Here is a 20,347-nt window from a genome sequence, read left to right as displayed (position 1 = left end):
CTTTGAACTTCTGTCGTTGTCTCGCTCCTTTCCGAACCTTGACGACGAACCCGAATCTCTGTCCCTTGATCTAGGGTCATACCTTGGGTTTTCTTGTTTTGAAATTGAATCCCTTCCTGCTAGTCCGATATAAGGTTCGTACCTATTTTTACCGGACCTTTTTTCAATTTATGCCCGCCTTGAACTTACTCTTTCATCTTTCCGAGACTGAGTGATAGTGTCTTCTTCTATCCACAGCTTCGTGTTGTAGCTATTGTAAACATCATTCCAAGTTGTTGCGGGAAATTCTCGTAAGCTTTCTTTGAGTCTCCTCGTGGCTTCTGAGCTTTTTTCATTTAGATTACTGGCAAATGCCATAGCCGCCCAGTTGTCGGGTACACACGACAACATCATCCTTTCACGCTGGAACCTGTCTACGAATTCCCTGAGTAGCTCCATATCTCCTTGTTTTATTTTGAAAATGTCTTCCATCCTTTTTTCAACTTTTTGAGCTCCCGAATGTGCTTTTATAAATGAATATGCAAGCTCAGCAAAATAATCAATAGAATTTTCAGGTAAAAGAGAATATCATGTCAGTGCTCCCTTTGTGAGTGTTTCTCCGAATTTTTTGACTAGTACTAATTCAATTTCTTGCTTGGTCAAGTCGTTGCCCTTTACGCCAGTTGTAAATATAGCTACGTGATCTTGTGGATCAGTTGTTCCATCGTACTTCGGGATATCGGGCATCTTGAACTTTTTTGGAATTGGCAAAGGAGCGACACTTGGCTTCCAAGGTTGTTGAGAGTATTTCTCCATATCTATTCCTTTGATTATAGGTGGTACACCAGGTATCTGCTCCATGCGATCTCTCTGCTCCTTGATTTGCTTCTGCAAGGTTAGTACTAAACTTTGTAAATCAGAATTAACAGGGATACCTGACCCTCCATCGCGAGATTCGCTGGGAGTTCCTCCGCTGCCTGAATTAGAGAGTCCTGAGCGGGGATTTTCTATGGTTGCGGTGTTGTTTGGAGGTGGAGTTGGTGGTACAGTTGGCAACCTATTGACAAAAGCTTGAAGAGCATTGTTGACCTGTTCGGCGACTAATTACTTCAATGTTGCATCAATAGCTTGATCGTTCTTATGTTGGTCATTCATATTCGATTCCAATTTGTCAGGTGTCCCTTCTCGAGATTGTCGAGGAGAGTTTCATGGTGAGAGAATTGGAGTTCCATCTCCTTGTTGATTTAGCTGATTCAACAGATGTTGCTGATTTTGTTGGTTTTGTAAGTTTTGTTGGTCGTTGTCGTTGACGTTCGACATGATTTTTTTTTGACAGAAGAATGGATTTGGAAAGTGAGAAGATTATCAAATTTCCGATAACGGAACCAATTTGTTTAACCAAAAAATAAAAATTTTGGTCAAAGCCTATTTTTAGAAGTACTCGGGTTGCTGATAATTAGAAAAAATAATATTTTTGCAATAATGAAGAAAAATATGAAATAGCACTGTAATCAAGCAAAAGTAATTAATTGTATTCAAGTAGTAATCAGAACGTGTCCATACAAATAACATTTTCATTCCTTATATAGTCCTCTCTAAGTACAACATTTTTCCCTTTTATGATCAAGTCATTATGAATATTTAATGACATTAATGAAACGTTATAATTTGTAATCGTAACTGTTTCGTGAAGATTCTGTAAAGTTTATAATCATTCATGCTCATTAATTGAAGACCAATGAACCTGTCCTTTTTACTGTCTTGATTCATTCCACCAATGCCTCTTCAAATTACTAAAGAGACTCGAGCAACCGTTTCTTTCTCGTCTCTTAGATGTTTTGCTCGTGCCTATTGAGACTCACATTTCTTTAAGCAATCTTCTATGTCTGTCACTTTTCTAATGATCTACGTGTCTTGCTACGTCAGCCACATAATTAATTCCAAGTGCATATTGATTTTCCCCAAGATACTCACAAAATATATGTGCCCTATTTTACACCACTTGTTTAAAAGTCTCCTCTTTTTTCTTAACCGTGTCTAGTCAAATAGGTTCACGTAAATTGAAACGGATGTTTAACTTTGGTATTATTAATCTCCTTTTGGTAGTGCTTTTCAACCTATATGTAATTAATACAAGTATTAGTTATACTCCATATTTAATATTATTCTCATACATAAGAAACCGTGACATTAGCAATATAGTTGTAGAACATATATAAGCATGTATAAAGACAAATTGCCCTTTCAAAACCTTTAATGCACCAAATTAAGCAGTTGATAAGAAATAATCATAGAATAACTAATTCCATCATCACTATATACATCATATTTCGTATTATTTTTATATACTTTGCCAAACCATCCCTTACTAATAAAATGATAATCGTCTAGGATAAATAGAATCCGTTCCGTTTGGTTTGAAACTTTGTATCCGAGCTCTAAAAATAAAAATGAAAATTCTGGTAAAGAATATATTTTTTAATGAACTTTACACGATAAAATCTGAATTAATTGGGATATAATATCGAATATCAAATACGGAATGCAGCCGAAAAATAAGCGTAAGCGGCAGCGGGTGTCATATCGGTTTTGTCGTATATTAACTCGGGTAGTGGCGCTGACACCAACAGAGTTGCCGCAGTCACTTTCTAGGATTTCATCTGCCAATAATTGTGTGTAATTACGGCACGTGCTAATCCTTGTCAGTTCAAACAATGACAAAAATGAGACATCTGCTTAAACAAATTGCAACGAGACAATCGTGCTCTCCTCACATTTTCCACGTCATTTACAGACAACTCCTTTTGAACAACTCATGTCACACCTGGCCTAAATTATCTACTCTTTTTTTTTTTAATTTAATATGAGATCATTGTTTAAAACTACTAATACTTTCTCTCTCTCGAGATTTATGTAATGCACTTTTTTATGATATCTTTTCGGTTATTTTATATTTTGACTATCGTGATTCTCTTGATATGTATTTTTTTTGTATGATTTTCTTAAGTCGAGAATCTAATAAAAATAATTTATCAACATTCACAAAGTAGGGGTAAGCTGTGTAACCCTATTTATGGGACCACACCGAGTTTGTTATTGTTTGTTTAACTTATAATATCTTTTTAAATTTAAGAGTGATTAAGTTTTAATTATATTTTACCCTTATTAATATTGTTTATATAAGAATATTTATAACTTACTTTAAACACAACTTTTAAGAGTCATTGTTTCTTTTTTTAAAATCCGTATTGATCAATCAACTAACACAGACTCAATGAGTAGGACGTTTGAAAGAAAAAAAAAAGAAAAAGAAAGAAAGACTATCAACACCTAAATTAAATTAAATACACATATAGTACTATATAGTTAATAATTAAGACATAGTCTCGTGTTTTTAATTTTTTATCGCAATAAGTGTATAGACAATTCTCACCATCTTCCTTCCTTTTAATTCCCTTTCTTTAATCAGGTAATCCCCTATGTAATAGATTGTTTTCTTAAAAAAAAAAAAAAAAAGGAGCTTCATACACACGCAAAATCATGCTGTGTAATATTTCAAATTTCTTTAAAATATTATGTAATCCCTATATATAAGAGCGTGTCATTATGAGAAAAGTAAAAATATTAAATTAAAGACTTACAAATATAAGAATATGTCATTATTTTTATTTACAAAACATAACAGGATGTGATATAAAATAGAACTGGAAAAAAAATACTTTTTGGGATTATTTTACAGTACACATAATATGATGTACTGGGTAGGCAACATGCCAATGTTAAACCATAAATTAAATAGGCAATGACTTCCCAAATTTCTTCCCAAATTTTCATTTAAATTTCATAGTTAATTTTCGTCCATAAAAGTTTGAATGGTATAAGGTTTCATGGTGGTAGTTTTCCTTTTCTTCTATAAGGTTTGAAAGGTGCCCAAATTTTATTTTATCAACAATCTAAATATTCACACGAATTTCTACATAATTAAAAAATGTAAAAAGGCACAAATGACCCCAATTATTAGCGGAGCACAAAAGTGCTTTATTTTGTATAATTCAGGGGCAATTTTAGCCCTTTTCCTATTAAACTTTTCAAAAAAGAAACCCATTATTTTGCTGATGAATATAGAATAACAAATATAGCATATTCACATTAGCATTATTTTTTGGATGGGGCCAAGGAATATATATGCATTTCTATTGTTTTGAACTCGGATAAGGTTAGAGATTAAGGAAATCTAATTCAGATAAATCAAAGTTAAGTTTATATTTTGAGCTATATCTCCTTTCTATAGTATGCCTTTTGGTGTGATTCTCTTATCTATTATGATTGTGTTTTAATGTTGTGTTATCTTAAACTCTAGTTATAAGAATAATCGTAATTAAATGAGATAGTCGATTATAAGAATAACCGTAACAGTTAACAATATTATGCTTATGTCGAATTTTTTTATCCGTAATATTTTTTTTATGCAATTTCTTTGTTAACTGTATATCAGATTGTCATTTAGTATTTTTCTACTCTATCGATTACAAAAATAAGCAAAATAACAAACGTAGGTAATTGATAAAATAATTGATAACAATATGCTTATGTCGACCTTTCTATATAGTTAATCGAGGACGAAGGAAGTCATTGGATTAATTTAAACTTTCACACATGACGATTTATAATCTTTTGGTTGAACTACTTCATAAACCAAGTTAGATAATCCCAACTTTATCTCATTTCAATTTTCATACTTAGCAAAAAAGGAAAAAAGACTAATCGTGGTAAATTCTCTCATTTTTAAAATATGTGTCAAATTACTATTATCGTAGATATAATGAATTTGTTATCATAATACTTTGTTCTTGGCAAGTGTAGTGGTTGACTCTTATAGGATTCTTTTTTATTCTAAATTCCAGGATAATAATATCACGTATTAGTAATTGAGTTTTAAATTTAGTTTTTATACACATTTAATAAAAAATTTAATATGAATACGGAGTTTAGACGAAAACTATTAGGTTTAGTCAAATCCATATGTAACCTTCTAGCTCCGTTTTTGCTTTTTAAATTGTGATAGGAGTAATGAGTAATTTTCAGCATGTTATTAAAATGTTTGCACAATTGAAAGTTAATAAAATAAACATCACCAATTTTTAAATATTTTGACTTTTTCTCAAAAATCATTCTTGGATGGAAACGATAGAAATCATCAATTCATAGCAGGTGACAATAAGAAAGCTACATGTTATTTGAAGAAAGAGAAAGGTTTATATTTTTCTCTCAAATCATTTTGTTTTTATATTAATTTTTATAAAGCTGCAGAAAATTAATATATATATATATATATATATATATATATATATTAAAACTAAAATAATGGTGTCTGTTTGTAAAGAATGTACTGACCTTGAAAACAAAACTCAAAATAATTGTAGAAAATTAAAACAACTCAAACATTTTTTTTAAATAAATTAAATCTAACCAATTATTTTTAGCGATAGCCTAATTTCTTTTAAGTCATTATTTGGCTTCATGTTTTCATTTATTGATTAAGAAATTCTGTTATTTTTCTTCTATTGGCGGAGCTTAGTGCACCAGGCTGCTCTTTTATGCATAATAATATTTTCTCCAATTTCTTAGATCATATTTAATTTTTCCAAATGTAAAATAGATGTACAACCTGTCAACCTTGTACTATTTCCCTTTTTCGTTATACTGATGTGATCATTTTTCCAGATTAAATTGATGCAATCCGATGCTACAATAGTGTTTGCATTTTAATCTAGCATATACAGTTATAATCCAAAACTAAATAATTATTTTTGCCATTAATTAATTTTGCGACACAAGTCACTAGTTAATTTCGCATTATGTATATGTTGTTGGCGAGTCGTGTGATGTCAAACTTCCTCCAAAAGTTATGAAAGCACGTATTTAGAAGAAGAAGTTTGTCATTATTAAACCGGAGGCACTAACTGCTCGCAAATTGATCCGACTTGTAATTCACTTCTGATTTCGTATATCTATTTTAGTAACACTTGGTTAAAAGATAATTATGATTATTACTGAACACATGTCAAACGTTTCCCTTTTCCTTTATATTGATGGCATCTCTTTTTTCGAATATATTGGTGTAATCCAATTCTAGATAGTGTACATCATGCTAATCTGGCAAACAGTTATAATGCATAATTAAATAATTATTTTACCGTTAATTCTTTTCGCGCCACGAGTCATTAATTAATTTCGTACCATAAATATATAGTTCCTGCATAAAATCTAGTTTATGAGTCGTGTGATGTCGAACTTTCCTACAAGACTATGAGAGCACTTAATTAGAAAAAAAAGTTCATCGTCAGATCATTAAAGCATCGCTCGATTCATAAATTATTCCGACTAGCAATTCATTTCTGATCTCGTATATCTACTTTGATAACACTTGGTAAAAGAAATAATTAAGATATACAAATATGAGTAAATTAGCATCATTTTGCATGATGGTGATTTATAAATTTATTTTTTATTTTTGAATTAAAGTGTCTAATTAAAACACAATTATTTTTGAATAATATAATCGAGACACAACTAATGTCTTTATCAAAATGTAAAAGAGTTTTTTTTTTTTTAAATTTTAATAAAAATCAAAACCAAACGCCCACAAACGTAAATGCAGAGGTACTCAGGTAAAAACAGTAAAATTCAGAAGCAGGAAAATTAACGACAGCATGATGATGATTGAATTATTATACGGCTCAATTTTGAAAAGTTCCTTTTTACGCTTAGCTGTACAAAAAATTGAACACTCTTTTTTCCAACTAAATATATATATACCCATTTTATTATGTGGACATAGTCGCCGGAGCTGTTCCTTGTCCGATCTGTAAACCCCGCCATTCACCACTCTCCTCCACCGTCGGCGAGAATTCACTCTTTTACTTGGTTGATCTCTTTCTCCCTATGCTCTTTTCTGTTTTTGATTTATCAGTCTTAATTTCAAGTTTTTGTTTTTGTTTTGTTTTGTTTTTGCTTGTGATTATGATTCTAAAGTTTATGTGGGATAAAAGAAGAATTCTGTTTATGTTTGGAACAGCTGCGAAGCATGGGGACAGATGACAAGCAACGGCGTTTAATCAATTCACATGAAAACAGCAGAGGCTTTTATCTGCAAAAGTTCCGGCTTTATGAGACTCGCTCGGTATATGTTCGACGATTTGCTGTCATTTTGTCATCTCTGTTACTTAAAAGACTAAACATTCTAATTTGGTGAACTTAAACTAACAGTTTAAAATTTAAATTTTTCGCCGTGTTTTGATATCTAGAAGAATCACAACTAAGAATGTTCTCTGTTTTGTGTTTGAATATCTAAATGTTAATCTGAATTATTCCAGTCTGAAAGTTTGTATGTTGACTTTGCGGAAAATGTCAAATGAATTGGGACGGAGAGAGTAATCGTTTTGTCAAATGTAGTTTTAGATTAACGGAATTGTATGGTTTTAACTTATAGTCATTAATTTTTCGATCTCAGGAGATATATTGATTCACTGTTTGGATCAACTCTTTGGTTTTATTGGTGTGCCCTTAACTTTGTTCGAGCTATCCAGCTTGCTAGGTGCATTATAAGTTCTACAAGCTTCCCGCTTTTTTTTAGTTTTCTCGTTTACGTGTTAATGAATGCATCAATAACGAGTAATAAATGCTATGGAGTATGGATTAGGTACTAATTCATGTGCTTTTTACCCCGTCTAGCGTTCAGCGTATCTGCTCCCCTAGATTCTAGGGCTACAGCTTCAAAACAATCTCCGAGATTGTGTGTAAATATCTTAATTTAACTTAAACTGATCTAGTCTGATTTTGCCCTAATAGTTTGTCTAATGACTTTGCCAAAACATGCCAAACAAATTGGGACAGAGTAAGTAAATATTTTCTCAAAATGCTGAGTTGTACTCTTCACATGGTTTGTACAACTCTTTCATTTTAGATCACGATATGGTCATTAACTTTTCGATCTCAAGAGATAAATTAATTTCACTGTTTTGATCAACTCTGTGGTTTTATTGGTGTGCCCTTAGTTGTGTTTGAGCTCCTGTACGTGTCCAGTTTGCTAGGTGCATTAATTTTCTTGTGGCTACGTTAATGAATGCATCGATAATGAGTAATGAATACTATGGAGTACGGATTTAGGTACCGACTCGCGCGCTGTTTACCCGTCTAGTATTCAGTGTATCTGCTCTCCGAGAATCTAGGACTATAGCTTCGAAACAATCTGGCCCTTAGTTATTTTTCCCGTTTTGGTAGGTTGTATCTCTCTCTTATGCTGAATTTGCTGAATCTGCCTAAATGTGTCATTTTGCGCAGTTTTTAAGTCATTAATTACTTTTGTCGTTATATCTATTACTCGATCTGTGTGAAGATTATGACGTTACCTTAATTGGTGTTTAGAGGGATATTTAACTTACTTTTATATGGGACAGAACTTCTACATGGTTGGATGGGATAAGACCAGAACTTTTTGGAAAGTATTAAAGATTGACAGATTAGAACCTTCGGAACTAATCATTCATGAAGATCCTACGTCATATTCAGAAATTGAATGCTTAGACCTCCTAAAAAGAATACATGAAGGAAACACATCTACTGGAGGGCTTAAATTCGTTTCTCGCTGCTACGGAATTATTGGTATATTATACTTTCTAAATGTCACCCTTTTATTAGATGTGTGATGATGTTTGACACAACTGATGTTTCTTTTCTTCTTCTAGGTTTTATAAAGTTTTTGGGACCTTATTACTTCCTGGTTATCACGGAAAGAAGGAAGATTGGAAAGATATGTGGTCATGCTGTTTATGCTATCACTAAGAGCGAGATGTTCCCAATTCCGCACTCTACTGTGCTTTCCAATATGGCTTATTCTAAGGATGAGAACAGGTCTTTAGTCAATTCTGCATGTAAATGTAAAATGTCCGTAGTACTTTTAGGAAGGCATTATAATGGAACGAAAACACTTCTGATTTCTTTGTATCTTTATATAACTTTAATATTCTTCTGTTTGGTAACTATTGAACTTTGCATTCTGTACGAAGTCCTATGTTATTGAGATAATTGCTATACTATTTTAGCAATACACCTTGTAACGCATTCACTGCCCAACGGATTTCATGTTGACCGAGTCATTCAGATGCTCGAAGAAAGAGTATACTGAGAAATTCTATAGTTGAGCATTTTATAGCTAAGTCATTCATAGAGCCCATTGCCAGTTTATTTCCTACAAAACTACAGGGGCAAATTTTTACATGTTGAATGAGACAAGGTATCTTCAGGATTCCAGCGGCGCACATATTGAAATTTTTATTTCATATTGCTTATTTCTAAACTTTTTTCCCTACCCCTCTATTGAGTTGCTGCATCAGATTTATGTTAACTCACTTTTTTCTTTTGGTTCCTCTTTTTGTTTCTTTTCTTCTTTTCGGGAAACAGATATCAAAAGCTCCTGCACATGGTGGACCTCACAAAGGACTTCTTTTTCAGCTACTCCTATCCTATTATGATTAGTTTTCAAAAGAATCTGAGCAACTCAGAGACAGGACTCACCCTTTATGAGACAATGTTTGTATGGAATGAATTCTTAACTCGCGGAATCCACAATCAGCTCCAAAATACTCTCTGGACAGTTGCGTTAGTCTATGGGTTCTTTAAACAGGTATTTTCTGTTTGAAATTGTTCTTCTAAATTTATACGCGTAACTGAGCAGAAATCTAAATCCTAGCTAACGTAGCTGGGCAAGATGCCATTTTGATATGATATACCATATTGCTATATGTTTTAGTTGGAGTACTCAATTGGATGTAAATAGCTTATGATTTTATTTCAGAATATATCTTTGTGACATTTTATGTTTGCGTTACCAATTAAATGACACCATAAATGGAATCGTACTTTCAACAGTTTATCATTTTCTCGTGTTTGTGGAACAGGTTACACTTACTATTTCTGCACAGGACTTCATCTTAACCCTAATTGCTAGACGTTCTCGTCATTATGCTGGTACCAGGTTTGTACAATTGAAACATATATCATCCTTTTCCTGCTATTCACTAATTTCATTGTTTTTAGATAGATTTTGTATTGTGCTAAATTTGTTAGCTATTTTAAGTCCTGGCAAGTGGCCTGGAACAAGGTACACACCAAATTATGAAGCAAGCTCTCGCACCTCTTAAATGTTTTTAATTACTTTTCATGTGAATGCATAATGTGATAGGTATTATATATTATGTGACCTCAACATCAGTAAGTGCTTAACCATTTTTGTTGTTATAATGTGACCCCAGCATTGTAAGTGCTTAACAATTTTTGTTGTGGAGTTTTAATTCCTTTTATTTCACGCAGATATTTGAAAAGAGGAGTAAATGAGAAGGGTCATGTAGCAAATGACGTCGAGACGGAACAGATTGTGTTCGAAAATGTACGTGAAGGGTCCCCTGTTGGAGTAAGCGCTGTTGTACAGAACCGTGGTTCAATACCTCTTTTCTGGTCTCAGGAAACGTCACGTTTGAATTTAAAACCTGACATCATATGTACGTCCAAAAGACACTTGAGATTTTTTCGAGTATCCATTTGCTCAAATTTTTGTTAACTTTCTTACCCTTTAGTGTCTAGGAAGGACCTCAAGTTTGAAGCCACCAAACTTCACTTTGAAGATCTTGTTCAAAGATATGGAAATCCAGTTATTATATTAAATTTAATTAAGGTAATTTTTTGCAGGCTTCAGTATTCAATCCATTATTCTTACTTTTTCATTACGAAGCGGTACTCTGACCTTCTCAGACTCTCTCCCTTGCTTTATTTGTTATTTTTTTTTATGTTAAACAGACTCGTGAGAAGAGGCCCAGAGAAACGATTCTTCGTGCAGAATTCGCTAATGCTATTGACTTCATAAATAAAGATCTTCCTGAGGACAACCAGTTGAGATTTCTTCACTGGGATCTAAACAAACACCCAAGAATGTATGCTGTTGCTGCCTCTATCTTTGATGTTTCCTGTGTAATTATTGTTCTTATTTTGTTTATCTGTCGTACTGATCTATGGTTTCATGACAATTTGGCATCTCTCTTACAGCAAAGCTACAAAGGCCTTGATACGTCTAGGTGAGGTGGCCGTTAATGCTTTGGAGTTAACAGGCCTTTTCCATTGTCAGCTAATCCCTACATCAAGAAGTGGGGAATTGCTAAAGCTGTCATCCATCGGGTGAGTTTGCGAATCAAATTATCCTCTTAAAGATATTAGTTTATCAGTTCGTGAGAGTTAATTGTTCTCAAATATTATATTACTTAGGAACTCCTTGCAACACTGCTTATGCTGCAGAACTTAGATGTTCATTCAGATTTTCTTGTATCTTCGCATTCAACATGTGTTGGTTGGGACATAAGTTGAGGCGTTAGTTAAATATAACCTCAGTCTGGTGCATATAGTTTTGCTGCATGCTGGTTATTTTTATTTTTCTTGCACTTCAATGCATAAAAGATTGGATTAATTCATGCAAGATACACACTCTCTCAGAGAGAGAGAGAGAGAGAGACCCCTAAAGCTAAAGCTAAACTTGATGTTCACCTGTTTTCTTGAGTATTTTTCAGTAGTTGAAATTTGAAAAAGTTTCTGCTAAAAATAACTTTTTACCTGGGTTATGTCCACTTCGTATTTGCTTCACTCTCAAGAGCATCAAATCTCCTTTTTTTTCCTTTCCCTTTTTCATGTTGATCTTATTTGATGCAGCTGCGACAGTAGTGGAGACCATGTTGAAAAGGACCTCTATGAAATGGATGTTGAAGTGGACAATGGGAGTGATGATCTGCGTGGAGCTTACTATGTCAAACTTTCAACAGTCCAAAAGGGAGTCTTAAGAACGAATTGTATAGACTGTTTGGATCGCACAAATGTTGGCCAGTATGCGTATGGGCTGGTCGCACTGACCCATCAGCTGCATGCCTTAGGCTTTATAGATGTGGAGAACATTGATTCGCATTCTCCTATAGCACATGACCTAATGAGGATCTACGAAGAAATGGGAGACACTCTTGCACTACAATATGGTGGCTCTGCTGCACATAACAAGGTAATCTATCTCTGCTATTTACGAGAAATTCTGTTATTTTCTTGTGCAGTCTTCTGATGGAAACTATAGTAATGAGTTGGTTCTGTGGAAGCAGATCTTTCACTCCATCTAAGTTCATGATGCACTTCTTATAAGATATCTTCATGTTAGTGGATGCAATGGTGGACAAATATTTTTTTGATAACTGAGAAATCCCAGAGGGCTAGTGGTTCACGGTTCAGTTTTTGATGCTCCAGTTTTTTGCTTGTGACTAAACATTTGCATACTGTTTCACTACTGAAGCGTAGCTTCTTCTTCATTTATCAAATTCTCACTGTTACCATCTAACGTAGTGATGAATATGGAACCCAAACAGATTTTTTCAGAAATACGAGGCCAATGGAAAGCAACAACGAGGTCTCAAGAGTTCTTCCGATCGCTTCAGCGCTACTACAGCAATGCCTACATGGACCCTGAGAAACAAGATGCCATTAATGTGTATGTGAATACTTTCTATAGCAATAAGTTCCATGAGGCTGTTATTCCAAAAAGATACGGGCAATTTTGAAAAAAATTATGATAATGTGGTGCCATTTCTAGGTTCTTGGGCCATTTCCAGCCACAAGAGGGAAAGCCATCTCTGTGGGAACTGAATCCAGAACAGCACTATGATGTTAGGATGCACGGATCAACTCTAACCGCAGAAAGTTCTAGGTATGCATGATCCTTTTCTCTGAGTGCATTCTCAACTTGCTTCCTTTATATAGGTTCTGTTGTGCTACATAATTTTTTCATTTTCTTACGACTGAATAATTAAAAATTGTTATTGAACTGTTTAAGTTGTGCTCTCGGTAATTTATGACACAACATTATACTCTGTTCAATGAGGTTGACTTCCCGACTACAAAGATGAAAAGAAGATGTATATTTTATAAAATAGGAGAACATATTGTGGGGCCATTAGTTGGCCTTTTTTTGGGGGTCAGATCAGAGAAGTAGATGTGTATAGAAGCTTACAGGTTGGCTCTAAAATGGCCTTTTGGTTTGTGCAACATGTGATAAATTCCTGAAGTTAATTCAAAATTTGGGACGGGAGAACCGATGCTTAAATTTATCTGACAGCAAGTGTGTCAGGTGCCCATGTTTGAGAAGATCTGCCACTTCCAGGCGGAGAGCGCTGCAGTTGGTTGTGCCATGGCTGGTGTCACGGTGGATAGCACAATCTTGCTGTTGTCACGCTGTTCCAGGCTGTGGCTTGTTTCTGTCTTCCAAATTGCTTTTACTAAAGGTTTAAACATTGTAAAACCAATATTTGGGTTTTATAATATCATGCTGATCCATGAGATTTCACTGTTTTATGCCCATCTTCACTGTCAGCCTGCGTTGTAACCATCTCACTGATATGAAGGTTAAAGATGATTCTGATTTACGTGTCCACCGCAAATTTAAAAAGAGGAGAACGTGCCTCCTAAATCTGATTAGTATTTCAAGTTAATCTGCTGTTCTGATCAAGTATCCAGAACAGGAAGATACTTTTGCTGTTTGCCAGACAATTGTATCAAAGCTGTTAGCAAAGCAGTTTGTTAATACGCAGGTCATTTATTAAAAGGTCGCTATCAGAAGGAAACATAAGCTGTGGAAGCAGCTCTCATGGTAAAGACACAGACATAGATCAGACTGAAGACGCTCACCAGCCTTTGACTGTCTGTGGCAAAGGTGGTTGTAAGGGTATTTCAGAGTCCACACCAGAAATATCTACATGTGACACTGATATTTCGTTTACCAGGTAGCTCGGTTTAGATTTATATGCTTCATAAATTCATTTGGAGCAGTAACATACTCAGGTGATTCATGATGTCCTCGGGTATTTCTTTATCGAGTAGCTGCTAACTACTACTTATGGTACAAAAACATCTCCCTCATGGTTCCTTCATGCTTCCATGGACCAATGCATTGGAAGTTTGAATGATTTTGAATGCTCCTTGTATTGTTGCATGTATATTTTAACAAAGATAATGTATATGTGTCTTTATGAAATACTTTTAATGGCAGCCAGGTGCTTATCTATTTGTGATTGACATTACTGACCAACCCTTATCACTCCTAAAATCCTTATGACCATATGTGCAGAGAATGTATGATATATTACTGAACTTACCTTATAACGCTTAACCTCATGGCTGTATGTGAAGTTAAGGTATCACCGTATTGCAGCTTGAAAAGTTCTGTTTGCTCAAAGACATCGGAATTTGTAACACGGGTCTTAGCCAATCATTTTAAGTTTTTTTTCCTTTTATTGGGGTTGAGGTGATGCTGTTCGGAAGAAATTACTGCTTTATTTTATTTTGTTCTTTTTCACCTTTCACTTGATATGGCTCATCACAATTGGTGCGCATTCTTCTTGTGATAGGTACACCCCCTCAATGTATGGTGGACAGTTTTTCCATGATATGCAGTTAGAGCAGTGTCTCGGAAGTGGCAGCGTTAAATTTCATGAGTGTGCAGATTTGTTTGATACCTCAAATTTTCTTGATGTTGATTGGCTTTCTTCGTCGGGAAATTCATGTGAAGAAGAAACATATGAGAGGTATACTTCGTATATCTTGACCAATGCATAAATAGGTGTCCTTGTAGTTTTAACCCGTGCTTAAGGTGAAGAATAAGGGATGGAATACTTGTCCCGGAACAAAACCCTAAAAGAAAAGTGGGGGGGGGGGGAGGAGAGAATATATTCAATATCTTAAATGCTGATTAATTTAATTTAATTACTTCTCTTGCTTATTCCTTATCCCAAAAACAAAGAGGTTCAGTTCTCTTGCTGGTATTACTGCAACATCAAGGACCCAAACTTCAGGAATCATGCAACTTGGTGTTTTTAGTGGCCTGTAAAAGTATTTTGGGTATTTAGGCTTGATAACTTAGCGACTTCAGCTATTAATGACAGAGTGGTGCAAAAGCAGAACAGTGCTTTTGGCCCGGTTCATTTTTAGTGCTTTTCTATATTTTGACCTATTCAAGTTGACGTAATAATACATTGAGAAACAAGACTCTTTAGTAGCAATCATCATTTAGTCAAATCAATTCTGTTGTGTCTTATGTCTCTAACCGGGAAAATGTTTTTACTTTTTACTGGTTAGACGCACCACCTTTGCAGTCATGCCTTGATGATTTCAGGAAAACAAGGACTTAATGGCATAGTTTTTTTAATATTTTGTTGTTAAAACTAAAACTTATCTTGTTTGTGCAGATCTTCAATCATAAGTTCTCCATCTCGGGGTCTGTTAGCAGATAGTGTGACAAATGAACTTAAAGCAGAAACAAACTTCTCAGCTTATGATTCTGGGGCAAGCCTGAAGGTTAGTTCATGTAGATCTTAGACTATTTGAGGATAATCTAATGGCAACAACATTATAAGATAGCACTTTCACCTTAAAAAATGAAGCCAATACAATATCTGGAAGCTTCTGAGTAATAAAAATCTTGATCGTACGTCTTCATTTTCTGCTTTTTACATGTTATTCATGTTTTCTCTATAAATTTGCCTGAGTAATTCTTTTTACTTTCCAAATCTTGTTACTTTAGACGGAGCAGACTACTGAAGATATCAATTTTAATGCCCAACAAAGTAGGGAGACCCATCGGCAATTCTCTGAGAAGTTTGTGCATTGGGTTAACGATGGACATATTCTTTTCCCTTGAAGTTCGGTTCTGGTTCTTTAAGTTATACTATTTTGGACAGTTATTCAACGGACCCGTCCAAAGGATGCGGATTACATACAGGAAATAGACGACAGGTGACCAAAAATATTACATAAGAAAAATTAGCTTACAGAAAGATATTGAGGTTGTAAAATTCCAGAACCATAGAAAATGATATTTTGGAAGTATAGATTGACCATAGAAACGGAAAATTATTTTGGTTGGTTTTAGTTATCTTTTCCAGAAGGATAGATTATAAAGGTTTCGGTATGTACATTATGTACTGTAAGAACTGGGATCTCCATTATTCGTTTTTACAGGTAAGACGTTCTTCGCTATTTTGAATGTTTTTGAGCTTTACATCAACAGCTTGTGTTTGATTTTCAGAAGACGTTTTGGTATATTTTCCCTTAACCAAAATTTGATTTCCAAATATTTATATATATAAAAAACAAAGATTAAACACTTTTTTAGATTAAAACAAGTTCATTTTTGTATATTTACAGAAAGAATGTCAACTTAAAATTTTAAAAAAATAATGTGGGAGGAACTAAAAGTTCAAAATTTATCAATTTACTACCCCATAAAGAAAACAAGAGCGTCTCAACAAAATTCATGGCCTAAAATCAAATTTTAATAAGGGGCCTTTCTTTTGCTTTTCTTTTTATCTATAGTGTAGTTATCTTACAAAACATAATATTAATATTTACATTGGTTTTTTTTTTCTTTCTTTTTGTTTGTAATGTAATTATTTTACAAAATACAATATGGAGCATTAATATTTACATTGGTAAGAAAATTCAAGTTAATAATATGTTACCCATATATTCATAATATGTTACCTTGGATCTTATTTTAAAAAATATTATTTACCAATATGAAGATTTAAGTAGCTTAATTTAAAGTTAAAATATTTTTATTGTTAAAAATTAGATAATTTTTCTTTCTAACTTTTATCAGGAGTTTTTTAATTTATAAACTTTAATATTGTCTAAGCTAAAATAAAATAAAAAATTCACAACTAAAAATATTTTGGAGCTCCAAAATTTAGGAGGTCAAACCAAAAGCTTTACTAGCCTTCCCCTTGAGCCACCCTTGAAAGAAAACCTTCGTGACATTATTTTAGGACTATATGTATTTGTTTTTAAATAAAGCACTAAAAAAAATCCTTTATTGGAATTTAAATAGGTAAAAGGAAATAAAAATACGACACGTGCACGAGCGTGAAAAAGCTAGCATTTTGGCAGTTTTTCTAAATCTAAATCTTAGACTATGGATCTTTTTATTTATTTATCAAATGTTAAAATACTAATCCTAAACATTTTGGACTTTTTTGTTTTCCAAAATCGTATTTTCCCAATCGATTTAGGATAATGTAGCATATATATATATAACTTTTTGTTCCCCTTTTCTTGAGATGAGGGTCTATCGGAAATAACCTCTTTACTAGTGGTATGGTTTGCGTACACACTATCCCCTCCAATTTCACCTATGAGATTATACTGGGCTTTTATTATTATATTGTTGTTGTATTTTTAGTAATTAAAATCCAGTGCGTAAACCATGGCACTTTATGTGCCTTGTACCACAAGCTTATAATGAAAACAAGCCTTGCACGCAGTATGCGTTATACGTGGTGGTCTAACCCTAGCAAAAAAAATTACAACTTGAAGAAATTTATCATTGAAACCAACTCGAGTGATGTCCTGGTATTGCTAACTTTGAGAAATGTTAATGAAATCATCTTGATCGTGCTATAATGGAAGAGTGTAGGTGTCTCATGTCGGAACTTCTCTACTTCATACTTTGATAAGTTAATAATTGCGCCGACCACTTGTCAAAGTTGGGAAAAATTCAAAACCAAGACTTCGTAATATAGCATCATTCACCACCTTCTAGCTATGCATCAATTGCCTATTGTAGATATAGTTCACGTAGCATATGTTAGGTATCTAATGTAAAGTAATGTGGAATAGGACAAAATGCTAGGTAGCAAAGCAGTTATACCATTGGTAAATAGAATAAAAATAATATTTCATGTTGTTAATGTCCAAAGATAAGGCAATCGATTAATCTTTATCTTTTCTTTAACATTTCTTACTTAGTAGCACTGTTAAATTAAACTTTTAGCAGAAACTTCTTTTATTGCAGTTGAATCAATTTTATTGCAGAATTGGTTTATTTAAAATGGAGAGAATCTGACCCAGACTAGGAGTACATAACATTGTAACTTAACTTTCAGTCAATTATTTGGATAATACTTGAGTTTCTTGGAAAAGTTTCATTCTTGATATATTTCGTCTAATATTTGTACGTTTTACTGTAGATGATTGGTTTTGTTGCAATGCATAATCCATGAATTCAACATGAAAAAAAAGTGTTGATAGATTATTGTTTTTACCATTTGATAAGTTAAGAGGGCCTTATTATTCCAGTTCTCATGTTATAGTTGATTCTCAATATTGAATTTGTAGTTCATGCAAAAAGCCAGAGGCGGTAAAAATTTACCCGCACCTGATGTTGATGTTGATGTTGATGTTGATGGGGGACTTAAATTCGATAAAACGGTAAGAGAAAAAGCTTGTGTTGATGATGGAGGAGAATGTGCCATAGAATCTCAGGAATGTGCTCTTCAATTTCTTTTCTAATTTTTTGGTTTGATTTTTCTCTCATTCGTTCCTTGATCTCCTTTTGACAGTAGATATTCCAGAGCTAAAAAGGGAGCCACAAGTTTCAGATGCTTCACTTTCAACTGTTCAGATGTCCCAATGATATTTGATTTCTTCATGTCTTTTGGAATAGTTAAGAGCCAGCAACTCAACTCGTTGCTTCCAAATAGAGGTGTACTATTCTAGAGACATGCCTTAAACCGCAAGAAAATGTAATAAGTGAGTCAGTGACAAACACGTGAACCCGGTAACTTTTTCTACATATAGTAAGAAATCCACTAAACATTTATAAATAATTGATATGAAACCAATTATTATAATATATTAACTCGAGATTGAGTCAAAGACACCTCCATATAAAACATACAAATTAAACAGTCAAAAAGATTTGATGCAAAAAGCAATCTTCGTAATTATTTACCATCCTCAAAATTATGCACTTCCTATGAATGTGCAAGAATATGATTTCATTTAATTATTTGTACATATAACACAATTAGGTTTTTGATCAGCTTCATTGTATACGCGAGCACATAAGTATTGTTGAAGACATAATATAGGAACCTTCGAGTCCAAATCCGAATATACATTTAAGTCCAAAATCATCATACAAACCTATTGAAACTATCAAATCTTGATTCCGAGATTGTTTACTTATATTAAGTAAATAAAATACGATCTCTCTAACTTGTTAAACTTTTAAATGAGATGGTTCCCATTTCAAACAAGTAAAAATTAACTCTTTGTTTGACGTCAAATGTCAAAGAAAGAATGTGTTCATGAGATTTTGCATTTCAGAATATGCATATTATTCCTCGAGACCTGTACACATAGCATATACTCCAATTAAAGAATACTACATTTTCCTCTTTGCTATATAAACGGGTTTCAAGTATTAGAATTAATGTTCATCAGAGAAAGGGTCAAGTGAGACTTCAAATTCAAACTGTGTGTGGATACATTACTGGGCTAATCTTCTATGGCAAACAGCTTCGTCTTCACTTCACTAGCTATTTTAATTTGTGCAAAGTTTATTTGCTCATTGCCAAAGAAGATTTGCCCCGTAATTCAGCCATACAATATAATAGTAAAACATGCACGCGGCAGCTACTTCACTTGTACAATATTGTTGGAAAATAGTACTGTTAACCATAAGGGCCGGGGTACTGCGCGCGTCTGTTAATTAATCATCCAGGCCACCTAAAACCTATATATATAAACACCAGTATGATATACTCCTATGTTGAAACGAACGCACATTTTTAAGCTGTGGACAAATTAAAGGGATTCACGGCAAACGATGGCTTAAGTCCACAAGGAGAAATTGGTAAGTCTGGTCGCACACTACTAGAATTCCTGTAAAAAGCGATCAAAAAATAGCGACCAAATTTGGTCTATGGGAAAAAGCGACCAAAGTTGATCGCTAAACTAGCAAAAATAATAAAATAAATTGTGAAAACCAAATAGCGACCAAGGTTGGTCGCTAAAGTAGTCAAAATGTTGACTGGATTGGTCAGACTTGCTTGGTCAAACATTTACTGAGATTAGCGACCAATATTGGTCGCTAAAGTGGGACCCGCTTACAAAATTTTAATAATTATATTATTATTTTGAAAAACTATAAAATATAAATATATATAATATAAAATTAGCGACCAACGTTGGTCGCTACATAAAGGCAAGAAAGGTAGCGACCAATTTTGGTCGCTTAACTGGGTCCCATTTATTCAATTTTAATAATTATATTATTAATTTAATTATTATATGAAATATAATTAAATCTGATTTACATTTAGCGACCAACTTTGGTCGCTAAACTAAATTCATGAATAAATAGCGACCATAATTGGTCACTATTCTGGTCAACAATGGTCAAAATTAAAAATCACTTTTGTATTTACTATGTAAATAATATAAATGTAAGTCG

General features: G+C 33.6%; 1 protein-coding gene across 3 annotated transcripts; it reads left to right on the top strand.

The window, feature by feature from the left end:
• The first annotated feature begins 6,670 nt into the window (after positions 1-6,670).
• On the top strand, positions 6,671-16,089 carry LOC104212758 (phosphoinositide phosphatase SAC2-like). Of its 3 annotated transcripts, XM_009762109.2 has the most exons (17): positions 6,675-6,906; positions 7,058-7,162; positions 8,439-8,643; positions 8,727-8,892; positions 9,442-9,664; positions 9,939-10,015; positions 10,351-10,538; positions 10,614-10,711; positions 10,834-10,967; positions 11,080-11,208; positions 11,734-12,073; positions 12,429-12,550; positions 12,653-12,766; positions 13,647-13,838; positions 14,463-14,639; positions 15,300-15,408; positions 15,635-16,089. In XM_009762109.2, the coding sequence occupies exons 2-17, from the start codon at positions 7,067-7,069 to the stop codon at positions 15,749-15,751; spliced, it is 2,487 nt and encodes an 828-aa protein (XP_009760411.1). In that variant the 5' UTR covers positions 6,675-6,906; positions 7,058-7,066; the 3' UTR covers positions 15,752-16,089. The 3 variants fall into 3 exon arrangements, with proteins under 3 accessions (XP_070016416.1, XP_009760411.1, XP_009760412.1); XM_009762110.2 differs by lacking the exon at positions 13,647-13,838 and having other exon boundaries at positions 6,676-6,906; XM_070160315.1 differs by lacking the exons at positions 14,463-14,639; positions 15,300-15,408; positions 15,635-16,089 and having other exon boundaries at positions 6,671-6,906; positions 13,187-13,740.
• The last annotated feature ends 4,258 nt before the right edge of the window (positions 16,090-20,347 follow it).

Source organism: Nicotiana sylvestris, chromosome 10 (genome assembly GCF_000393655.2).
Source record: "Nicotiana sylvestris chromosome 10, ASM39365v2, whole genome shotgun sequence".
Lineage (NCBI taxonomy): Eukaryota > Viridiplantae > Streptophyta > Magnoliopsida > Solanales > Solanaceae > Nicotiana > Nicotiana sylvestris.
This window is presented reverse-complemented; position numbering and strand designations above follow the sequence as displayed.

Excerpts from the sequence above, each read along its gene's own strand:
- LOC104212758 (XM_009762109.2), top strand. The coding sequence starts at position 7,067 with ATGGGGACAGATGACAAGCAACGGCGTTTAATCAATTCACATGAAAAC. Across the intron at positions 7,163-8,438 it reads GGCTTTATGAGACTCGCTCG|AACTTCTACATGGTTGGATG; the intron begins GTATATGTTCGA and ends TATATGGGACAG. Across the intron at positions 15,409-15,634 it reads ATTCTGGGGCAAGCCTGAAG|ACGGAGCAGACTACTGAAGA; the intron begins GTTAGTTCATGT and ends TTGTTACTTTAG.